Source organism: Stigmatopora argus, chromosome 24, assembly GCF_051989625.1.
Source record: "Stigmatopora argus isolate UIUO_Sarg chromosome 24, RoL_Sarg_1.0, whole genome shotgun sequence".
In the NCBI taxonomy this organism is placed as follows: Eukaryota; Metazoa; Chordata; class Actinopteri; order Syngnathiformes; family Syngnathidae; genus Stigmatopora; species Stigmatopora argus.
In genome coordinates this window covers 1,779,650-1,791,937 of record NC_135410.1, presented here as the reverse complement: position 1 = coordinate 1,791,937, position 12,288 = coordinate 1,779,650, and the positions used below count along the sequence as shown (strand labels likewise).

The following is a 12,288-nucleotide window of genomic DNA, read 5'->3' as shown; positions in this document are numbered from 1 at the left end:
ACCCAGACTGCCTACACCAATGTCAGGTGGAAGAACCACTACCCCATCGGGTGGTCAAAGCAGTTTAATAATCAAAATAGTTAGTTTTGCTGAATAGAACAAAAATAAATCGCACACACTTCACAATGACATAACCCAAGAGACGTAGATGGTGGCAACAAAGCTTAAACATTGTCATATAGCGTCTTGACATTCATACAACAACGTGTGTCATGCAGGAGACACGAAGGCAAGACTCCTGAGGCCACAAGCAGCCTGAAGTGCCGTGAGTCACTGCAAGGAGTTAAAGGGCTCCTTGTTCAGACAACTACCCCACCTCCACCTGTAGGCCCCCAACACTTATATCCCAGGAGTGCTTTTAAAACAAACCTTGTTTCAACTGAAAACTGACACTACATCGACTCACATTGAGTAGCTAAAAATAATCACATATCTTTAATGGATTCCTATATTTGAGAGCATTCATGAAAACCCTCTCAGAAGCTTTTATCTCTATAAATTATTATAATATTTTGTTTGCGTTAAATAGCACTCAAATTTTTGACCCTGTAGGCCCCTACTGTACGTACTACACAAGTTGTTTCCTTCTCTTTCAGGGGAGGTTAAATCCCTTTAATTGGTTTGGAATTATTCTCTCAATGTCACAATTCCTTATTTTACACACTGGCAGCTGTGTGATCTTCTTGGTAGTTACACGTCCATGCATAGTTAAAGGCAAACCCCATTTTTTACACATTCTACATCACAAACTAATAAATGTATCAATACTGTAATCATGCCCTGCAATTGGCTGGGCACCAATTCAGGGTGTACCCCAACTCGTGCCCAAAGGCTTTGTTTCCATGTTCCATGATCCAAGTTCCTCGTTGCCCCATGTCGTTCCACGTTAGGTTTGATTTTGTTATTTGATTTCAAAGTCTTTGATAAGTTTTGTGAAACCCCTTCTGCCTAAAGAATTAAAGTTTTGTTTGAGCACTCCATCCTCGTCCATTGCCTGCTTTCCTGCATTTGGATCCACTCTACGCTTGCATGCTTGAAGTCGGCAAAGATGTAACAGTGCGATCCGACCAACAATTCATCCAGCGGGAAGCTCCCGGCTAACGTTCAGAGAATTTGTGAGGAGTACGCCCTGGTGTTGGCACCTTTTGGACAAGTTTCCCCCAAAACATTCCCGGGACGCGACTTCCATGGAACCCTACCTGGTTTCCTGTTTGGCCATTAACAATGGACCTCCGCATGGTGGCCGGCGGGGCGTGTCAGGTAGGAGTGTTGAACACCGCCCCTGACTACCGGGAATTTGCTTTTTGGGGGGGAAACACAGCGGCGTGACTTTCCCCGTGTCATGGGGGAGGGCGATGGTCATGCTACGCCGTCCTCCCGGAGGGGGCGATAGGTAGAAAGGAAGGAGGAGTGGCTGGATGTTTGAGCACCCAGAGTCGGCTCCCCCGTTTGGCTAGCCTCTCGCTCACCGTCACCAACTAGCCACCCATGTGGACCTGTTCTGGCTTGCCGCCCATGTGTCCCCATTCTGGCGTCCCGTTCCCGTGCTCCCATTCCGGCGCCCTGCTCCCACGTTCCCGTTCCGGCTAGCCGCCCACATGTTCCCGTTCCGGCTAGCCACCCACGTCTTCCCGTTCCAGCTTGCCACCCTCGTGTTCCCATTCCGGCTAGCCGCCGTTGTGTCGCCAATCTGGCTATCCGCCGATGTGTCCCTGTTCCGGCGCCCCTTTCCCGCGTTCCCATTCTGGCGCCCCTTTCCCGTGTTCCCATTCTGGCGCCCCATTCCCGTGTCCCTGTTCCGGCTAGCCGCCCATGTGTTCCTGTTCCGGCTAGTCGCCCATGTGTTCCCGTTCCCGTGACCGGACATTTCGTCGATGGACACTCCGTCGCCAGACAGTTCGCCTAACCTTAACCACTAACCTTAACCACTATTAAAGAAGACAAAAGAAATTGACATTCTTTATTAAAGAAAATAAAACAGCAAAAACTCACTCAACAACACAAACACATTAACATTTGGGCGTGTGCAAGTACTAGATGTGCTCGTCTCTAAACACACTACGCACGAAATGATTCCTACGTTCAACGGTATTTATTGCCTTTTATTTTAAAAATTGAGCGCTCAACGTAAGAACCGTTTAACGTAGGAACCGTTTCGTGTGTAGTGTTTAGAGACGAGCGCATCTAGTACTTGCACACGCCCAAATGTTAAAGTGTTTGTGTTGTCGAGAGGGTTTTTGCTGTTTTATTTTCTTTAATAAAGAATATGTGAATTCCCTTTGTCTTCTTTAATAGTGGTTAAGGTTAGTGGTTAAGGTTAGGCGAACTGTCTGGCGATGAAGTGTCCATCGACGAAATGTCCGGCGACGAAATGTCTGTTCGACGAATGTCCGGCGGCGAAGTGTCCGTCGACAAAATGTCTGGCGACGAAATGTCTGTTCGATGATGAAGCGTCCGTTCGACGAAACGTCCGGGGACGAAGTGTCCGTCGACGAAATGTCCGTCGACGAAATGTCCGGGTACCCCTCTTCCGGCTACCCACCCATGTGTTCCCGTCCCAGCGCCCCATTCCCGTGTTCTGGATTGGATAACTTTATTCATCCCGTGTTCGGGAAATTTAATTGTGACAGTAGCAAGAGGGTAAGAATGCAGATACAGGCATAGTTACACATAGTTACAAGTTAGACAATACAGTTACAAAGGCCGCAGAACAACAAAGCAGAAGCACAAAGTACAAAGCAAAGTATATGGTATCATCAGAATCGCCAAATCAAATCATTAAGACAGAAAAGCAGCAAAAACACAAAACGAGCAAGAGCGGACAGAGCTACCGTCACCAGCTGCCACTTGAGCGGCGCCATCTTGGTTGCGGTAGCAAAAACGGCTACAGACTCAAGAAAAAGATGTTGTAGAGTTGGATAAAACTGAAACCACACACAAGAAGTCTTCCACAAGATGGAGAACTTCTGCAGACTGTGACCGAGGTAGAGAATATGCAGTCACTCTTCCAAGCTTATCCGCACAGTTCCTCAGTAGTATGGAGCTGAAGAATCAACACTAGCAGAGTAGAACCCCTCGACTACGTTTCCGGCCTGGTAAGCACCGACAGCTCTTCCATCTTATCCCATGATGGAATGGTTGGTCTGAAGCGTCGCTTCTTCTCCCAGCACTTTTGTCCACCTCCGAATTTCCAGCGGCATTGAGGTGTTGCTCCTTCTGCTGCGTATTGTAACAGCTAGTCCCATGTGTATGACAGAGTGGGCATGGCTGGCGCCCCGTTCCCGTGTTCCTGTCCCAGTGCCCCGTACCTGTGTTCGCTTCCCAACGCCCCACTCCTGCGCGCCCCTCCCGGCGTCCCGCTCCTGCGCGCAGGAGTGTAGATTCATTTGTGCCGCAATTGCGTGCTACTCCTTTAGCATATCAAGGAACAACAATATTTGCCAAGCATTTTCAACGGCGACTCAAGAAAATAGTCTTTTTTCCAGAGGTGAAGTGAACGATGCAAAATTCACTCTCAACAAAAGAGGAAATGGCAAGACGCAATGCATCTAGGCAGTGTATATATGATATTACGTGCCCCCATTCTCCCTCTTTTGTAGATACCTTCTCCGGCACTGAGAGATGAAGCGCTGCCCTGACTTCTGTCAATTTTCACCGCCATTTTTCATCTGTCTTCCGCTTGCGAGTTTCACCATAGATTTAGACATTTTTAAATGAATTTAAAAAATATATCCCTCAGGAAAAAATCTGCGATGTAGTGAAGCCAGGGAGTGAAGAAGGGTCGCAGTATTGTCATGTATGCGTTCTGCTATCAGTTTTCTTCCTGTTTTCCAGAACCTGGGTTAGCTGAGTGGGCAACCCTGAACAATATATAAGGACTCCTGTCACAAGAAATAGCTGTTGGACTATTGCCTTGCTCACCACTTCACTCAACATTCCTCCTGAGTTCACTTGCCTTTCTGCGGTTGTATTTGTAGTTGTAATTATTTTGTTACTTTGTCATGCTCTTTTTGCTTATACTTCATTACCTGCATAAATCTCACGGTACCTTAGTTTTCACTTTTCCTAGCCGTTTGTGCTTTCTCTTTAGTTTACTTGCCGACTCGGTCGTGCTACTTTTGTTGTACTTTCTGTTTAATAAAAATGTTTTTTTGTTCATTTGTATTCCTACTCCTGAGTTTGTGTTGGACCAATCTCTCTCCTAGGAGTCTGCATTGTGAGTGTGATCAGTTTTTGATGGTATGAACTCAGTTAAAGTCAATCAAGCTTCTCTGTAGCGCCAAGTATCCCAACAAAGAATTCTAGTGGGCATGTGTAAATCAGATTCTACTTTCCTCTCTTGTCGTATAGACAGCCAGCTTTGTTGGCCCACCTGCTTAGCATAGAGCAAGCCAAGTTATAGAAAGCTGAGGAGAAAATGAGAAATAAAACACTGAAAAGATAAGAAACCTTTTAAAAGGTGACAGGACATGTGAGAAAAGGGGAAGATGGTTAAAAAGGTCGACATTACAATGGTAATTGGTATCAATTTGATTATTTTGTTTAATAAAGGAAAAACACAAAATGAAGTTTAAATACATAACGCACATCTAAGTGTGTCAAGTATTTCAAAATCAATCCCAAATATATCATTTAGCAAAGCCTTAGAAGAATGAATAGCACTTTTGTGTCAAATTAAAAGTTGAAAACTTTGCTTTTCACACATTCACTAATGAATACTACACAAACATGAGTATTAAGGAGCTGGAAGAAAGGCCTATTAGGAAGGAAATGATAGCAACTAGAATCTCTGACTTACGAGCACGTACATACCAAGAGATGCAGTCATGATGTGACATTATCCAGGTTTCCTGTTTGTCTGCAAATCTTTGCCTCTTTATGCTTTGCTGAGGTGTACATTCTAGCTTCCAGTGGAAATGTATCACTCACTACCACCACACATTCTTCTCTAACTGGTCTCTTCAAAACACTTAAAGAAACTTCACCCTGTCTCATTCAGGCTCTTTGTCAGGGCTGGATCTTGACATCGCCATTGACAATTTCTTCATCTCACAAACGGAAAAATGAGCTGCTCTCTGTTTGTTCCTACTTGTTGTGACACTGCTAAACTTCTGTGTTTCCAGGGAGGAAGGGACATAATCGAGGGGTGGGCGAACAGCCTTAGAAGACTAAAGCCCACCTCCCTTCCACCCTCTTCCTCTCACTGACCATTGAGCATTGTTCATTCTCAGACATAGTGAGCATTTTCCCCAACCAGAATGAATTACATGGGGTGAGTGGGGTAACGGTGGGAGGCTGGGGGGTTCAAAGGTTACATGCAACCATTTATGGGCAACAGAGAGAAAAGAGAGTGTTGTTGGTGGATGGGGTCATAATGGGACTTCTATGGCCTCTCTGTTAGGGCATGTGTGCCTACTACTGCTTTCCGTTCACTACAAATACTGAGACAAAGGCATGCCGACACACAGTGGTCATGTCTCCTGACGTATCAGATCTAAGCACATACATTTCTCAATCAAGCTGCTGGATGAACTGTTTTACATTCACAGATGTCGCAGTGTGCACATGTGCCTTATGTTAAACCAATGTCACGCAGGACATAAACTGAAATGGAGCACTGCGAGTATCCATCTGGCTGAGCTTCTCCCAAACCAACCACAAAATGTTGGGGGGAAACAAAGGGATTAAAAGTTGCATTTCTTTGGTGATGGTAGGAACAATGGTAATGGAAGTACATTTGTTTGAGCGAATATTTCTGTGATTTTTCCACATAATTTCTATTCAGCATTTCATGATAAAGAAACAAATATTTCCAAATGTAGGTTTGGCTAATGAACTAGTATGAGCAATCAAATAATATAATGATAATGCTCTATCATAGATGTTTGTGAATAATTAACAAAATTTACCATATTTACTCGCGTACAAGCCGCCTGTGCGTATAAGCCACACACCGTTAAAATTGTCTTAAAAATGTTGAATTTTACAATTTCTCATGTATAAGCCGCCACCTGATTCACAATTTTCACCTCCATATCCACGGTTTTATTAGAGAGCACAAATGTGTCACTTTGAAGGGAAAATCTTAAGAAAAATCATCGCACGTGGTATTTCTAAGATACTGTATGACAGTGGTGGACCGTCAGGGCCTGCAAGGCCTTTTCTGCTGGCCTAAAACATATTTGAATCACAGACTGATGTTAATTATGTTTTGTCCATGAATACTAATAATATAAATAATTCCAAATTGCCTGTCAGCTTCCTTTCATTGCTTTTCCCTTGGTTGCGCTGCTTCCAGATATGTGTTTTCATATTTAAGCATCTAACCAATTAGTTCTGCAGGCTCTACTGCATAAAACAAGCGTCGATAAAACTGTTGCTTTAACCAATCAGATTTCGAGTTGGCGACATCAAGGCCTTCTCACAGGCGTAGGGATACGTCATTTCACCAACTATGATTGGCTAGTGATAGAGTGGCTTAGCCATAGCTACCAAACTGTATCTGGGGCGATTATATTGTCGTGTTGATTTAATAGCGGTTTTGTCAACCCGCGATGGCTGAAGGAGGAGAAGAAATAGATTTGTTTGCAGATTTACTGTCAAAGCCATTTTCAAGAAGGACTTTTCAAGAAAAGCTGGAAATCATTAAGAAATGCATGCTGTTTTTATGTGTCGCAGCTGTAGCTGCAGTAAAGGTTTTATAGCCATAAAATAGTTTTTGAGGGTTGGATGGATTGATTGAGACATGGTACTGAAGGCGTTGGTTTGAACTTCACGGCCCGCCACTGCTGTATGAATCGAAAGCACATTATTAGGGTCAATATCATAAGGAAGTTAATATGCCTGTCATTGTAAATAAAAAATATAAATAAAAAATAAAAAAAGAAACAATTCTATCTTGATGAGAACCTGATACTTTTTGACAGAAATGACAATTTTCTCCTCAGAAGTTTAAGATGTTGTGGCAGCCCATTGCTTCTAATGTCAAAATATCTAGATTCTTTCGATGGTTCATATTACTGCAATAGTTGTCACTTTTGAACAAGAAATAAAACAAACAAAAAATCTAAGTGGAATTTTGTTTTATTTCCAAATTACAAATGTACAATCATGCAGCTAAACCTCAATTCAAGAGAATTTACACGAGTGGTATATACAGGAGGTGTGTCCATAGCAGTCTACTTTTCACCATCTCTGTGGGTGGATGCAATAATAGCATGAGATATGTACACATTGCGCAGGTATCAAGGCTGATATTTCAACCGCAGGACCTTCAATCAGATGCCTTAACTATATCAAGGCTACTCGCGTCTGGGCAGTCAGAGCACGTTTAATTAGGTAAGACGGCGGCGCCATAGGTAAGATGGCCACGCCCCAAGCAAGCAATGAGGGGCACAAGTGAGTTTTTTCACGTTTTATGCAAGGTACGTTTTTACGAATTTCATTCATAGACGTCAAAATAAATTTTGTTTAGCCTTTTATCTGTTTATCTTTTCCCTATTTTGAAATAAATGACCGTATCAGCCGCATTGTCTTGCATCATGGTGCCATGGTGTCATGGCGTCATGGCGTCATGGCGTCATGGCGTCATGGCGTCATGGTGTCATGCCGTCATGCCGTTATGGTGTTATGGCGTTGTCACCTTGCAGTTTCGTGCATGTTGTCTTGTTATGGTCATCATTTTTGTCTGACAAATGCGGCTTATATGCGAGTAAATACGGTATTTGTATGTGTATATATACATATATACATATCTACCGTATTTTCGACTATAAGGGGCACTGCATTATAAGGTGCACCCTCAATGAATGACATATTTTATTTTTTTTCCATATATAAGGTGCACCGCTCCGCATTACACTGGTCTACCGCACCACATTATACGGGTCTACAGTAGAGGCTGCGGTTACTATATGCAACCACTAGATGGTGCTGCGCTAAAGGGAATGTCAACAAAACAGTCAGATAGGTCAGCCAAACGTTATTAATAGATTACAAATCAGCTTTCTGACAACTCCATTCACTCCCAACATGACAGTTTATTTTTATTTTCTCCGAGGTTAAAGTATTAGTATTTTTGTGACACAGCAATAGCATAATAACTCATGTTGAACACGTGGGTGAATGCGGCATCCAACACACACGTCTCCGTCTCACCAAAGTTGTCATTAATCGAGTCAGTAATTTCTGCCTTCCTGAAAGCTTGGACCACAGTTGAGACTTCCACTGGGAATGACGGCGAGCATAGAATTAATGTGCTAGATCGAGCTCAACCGAAATGAAACACCGTTTTATATATCTCAGCATTCACCGCGCACCGAAAATAGAGTTGGGGGCTGCTTGCCATAGTTGCGAGAGTTGTTACGACTCAATATTGATCCATATATAATATATTTATATATATAGTTCACAGTCTAGCTCTGAATGCTCTGTTGGCGCCAAAATCTAGCAGCAGGAGTTCTTTTGTAAATCCACCCTAGTAAAGGACGGCCGCTGTCAATTGGTTGACAAAAGAACTATATAGCCCAGCAGTCACTGCGCACTACTTTTTCTACGGGGAAAATAGTCGGGGGCTGCTTGCCGTAGTTGCGAGAGCTGTTGCGGCTCAATATGGTATATATATATATATATATATATATATATATATATATATATATATATATATATATATATATATATATATATATATATATATATATATATATATATAGAGAGAGAGAGAGAGAGAGAGAGAGAGAGAGAGAGATAGTTCGCAGTCTAGCTTTGAATGCTCTGTTGACGCCAATCTAGCGGCTGGAGTTCTTTTTTCAATCCACCTGGAATGACGGCAAGCACCAAATTAGTGTGCTCGCCGTCATAATGGGTGTATTGACAAAGAACTACATGTCCCAGCATGAACCGCGCATGGGGGGAAATGAAGTCGCAGGCTTCTTACCGTAGTTGTGATACCTGTAGTGGATGGTGTACCCTATCGACTGATTTATTGTATTTTATCGTGATAACAATTTTAATATTGGTCCATATATAAGGCGCACTGGATTATAAGGCGCCCTGTGTATTTTGGAGAAAATTTAAGACTTTTAAGTGCGCCTTAAAGTCGTGAAAATACGGTATATGTGGTGTGTATATATAAAAAGTAGTAGTCAAGAATAGCACACCCATAAATAAAAAGCAAGCCAATAAAACACTGGAATATTAAATTACATTTAAAAAACAAGCCTCTTTCAGGTCCCTTGTGATACAGAAATCACGTAACATGATCAGGCGATAACTCAAATCAGAAATCTGTCTTTCCGAAACCATCCCAAGAAGCCATCGTGCTTTAAAGGAAGTAATTATCTATCTGAATGAAGCATTTTTTTCTTCTAAGCAGATCGGTGATTTCAGAAATGTACATACTATAGTATGTACAACTACTTGTACATACTATAGTAAAAACCTTGAGATACAAGGTAAATGCGTTCCGGGACCGTGTCTTGCATAAAACGTGAAAAAACTCACTTACTTTTCTTATTTTTAATTACTCACACCAAACTGATGCATTACTAACAAGCAATTGCAAATAGTGAGTCAGCATATCTTACACATATAATAAACTATAAATTTAACTTAAATGAACTTTAAAATACGTTTTAATCTTACATTACACTAAATTTAAACCTTCTTGTCCAATAACCGAGGCAAAGATGGTAATGTATTCAACCGCGGCTTTCGAGGTGGAACTTGTGGAGTGTTCGTTTCGTCCAGTTAGTTTTTAAAAGTTATCGAACCAGCCATGTCTTGCTTTGTTGCTGGTGTCTTTTTCAGATGCTTGCTTTGCTTTCAAGTCCATGTAGATTCCGCTGGCATTTTTGCATATTATTGACCCGGTCACGCTAACTGTTTATCTTTTAATCATATAAAAAGAAGGCTCTCCATCTCGTTGTGAATTTTACTGCGCAGCTTGGAAATTTTGGTTAGTCCTTTGGAAGGCTTGATATCCTTTATAGCATCCTTCTGCTTAAGGATGGTACATATTGTCGAAGGACTTCTCTCATATTGGCGAGCCAGCACAGTCCCGCGTCCACAACTCTCATGTTTTTCGATTATTTCGTGCTTAATATCGATTGTCATCATACACTTTTTCTTCTCACTGCCCTTCATTGCTTGCTTAGGACCCATTGTTTTTCCCCTTAATTCTGCACTGATTAACGCAAAAAACACGTACAAATGAAAACTGTACACCCAGTGCTCATAGAGATGCGGCGAGAAAGACGGTGTGCTGTTATCATAAGCAGCCTCTCGCGTACTCGTGTCTCGTATGCTCGTATCTCAAATTTGTCTCGTATCTCCAAGCAAATATTGGCTCAGAATTTTCCTCGAATCTCAAATTTCTCATATGTTGGGGCACTCGTATGACAAGGTATTACTGTACTGCCTACATTATTGGGAAAACAAATGTAAATAGAGCCCAGGTGCAATATGTATCAATGGGCCCCTTTTTAAAAGGCCATCAGACTTGGGCATTCACGTATCATTGTTTTTCCAACCTCACCTTGCCCACCTTTACGCTTGAAAACTGGGGCCCCTACACAAGCTGGACAGTGAGAACCCCCTCCTTTAGTGAAACAGGTTGAGCCACTGCGCAATTGAGAATTAAATGTAATAAGTAACAAGTAACAATGCATGGCTTTCAATGTTGTTTTCTCAAGATTAGATTCAATCATAATTCAGCAACTGCTCTTAAAAAAGCAAGCACGACCACCCTCTAGCTCCCGGGTGACAAGTTCACAAAAATCTCACAAAATTGACTCAGACAAGCTGGCAACAAAACACCGAATATTGTAGTGTCGCAAATGTAATGGTGGGGCCACAGTGGCAACACGATGTTTTATTGCGTGAGTGTTGCTAGAGGTGTGATATGATTGAGCCTGTCTTGCTTGTCAGGGTGGTTAAATCTTGATGTTAACCTCTTGCAAGGAATTAAATATAATTGTGGATTAATATATAGAGCTATTCTGCCAAGGTGTATCCTGTGAGTTCACTCTGGTTGGTTCTTGTGAAATCACATTTGAAATATTTGGTATTTTTTGGGCTCTGTTCACCAAAAAGGTCCCCTGTTATGAACAAAACATACAATTTTTCTGGTGAAAAATACTGTACAGATCACGTGCAGCTCTATTTTGTCATTTGCTGTTCTCAAATTAGACAATTTCGGACAATAATTTCAAATCTCTGAACTGCCCGGATGTGCCTGCAACAAAAGATCATATCATCCATCTCCTCCCAGAACAGGATGTGCGTTAACATCCTGTCAGCAGTGGTCTTGCTTTATCAAAACATACTATTATTAGACATCTAGCAAGCATCAGTTTTTCAGCCTACAGTATTGCTTTTTGTCAAAATGCCCAAGGAATGATGCATTATAGAACACTTTATCTCCCCGTTCTCATCTCATCTTCTAAACCGTAGGTTGCATGTACATCTATGTGTATGTATGTATATATGTGCTTATATATGTATGTGTATGTATGTATATATGTGCTTATATATGTGAGTATGTATGTATATATGTGCTTATATATGTATGTGTATGTATGTATATATGTGCTTATATATGTATGTGTATGTATGTATATATGTGCTTATATATGTATGTGTATGTATGTATATGTGCTTATATATGTATGTGTATGTATATATATATAAATATATATATATATATATATATATATATATATATATATATATATATGTATATATATATATGTACACATCAGCAACACGCTTATTTATTTATATATTTATTCATGTATTTATTTATTTATTAACTTACGTATTACCTATCTATTTATGTCTAAAATGCCTTTCCTATTTCTGTATCCTCACCCTCTTGCTACTGTGACAACAAAATTTCCCAAATACGGGATGAATAAAGTTACCCAATCCAATCCAATAAGATCGTCAATAATATTCTATAAAGTATTTGAAACGAGTTTCTCAACTGTTTACCTGTGATGACAAACGAATAGGAATAGAGACCACGTTTTCCCCCAAGCTTTGAAGTAGTACTTCCCGCCTTGACATGTGACCATGAAGACTGATGTTGTGCGTCCCCATACAATAGTAGTCAGTTACGTTACTGATCTGTTTCTTAGGCTTCCACCCTATACATAAATAAAGAAATAAAATGAGAGATTAATTAGATTCGGATCTGAAATGTAATCATGGGTAAAAATCATCTTGGACATGTTAATTTGATCGAGAAAATCATGAATTCAGCTATCTATTAAAAAAAACTCATGATAG

The 12,288-nt window shown here is 41.2% G+C and overlaps 1 protein-coding gene across 3 annotated transcripts in view; it reads right to left on the bottom strand.

Moving 5' to 3' along the window:
• Positions 1 to 5,116, bottom strand: part of tns3.2 (tensin 3, tandem duplicate 2) — a 46,523-nt gene extending 41,407 nt beyond the window's left edge. For all 3 annotated transcript variants that reach the window (XM_077594746.1, XM_077594745.1, XM_077594747.1), the window contains exon 1: positions 4,813 to 5,116. In XM_077594746.1, coding sequence (XP_077450872.1) covers positions 4,813 to 4,828 — 16 coding nt within the window. In that variant the 5' untranslated portion in view covers positions 4,829 to 5,116. The remainder of the gene's footprint in view (positions 1 to 4,812) is intronic.
• Positions 5,117 to 12,288: the final 7,172 nt, after the last annotated feature.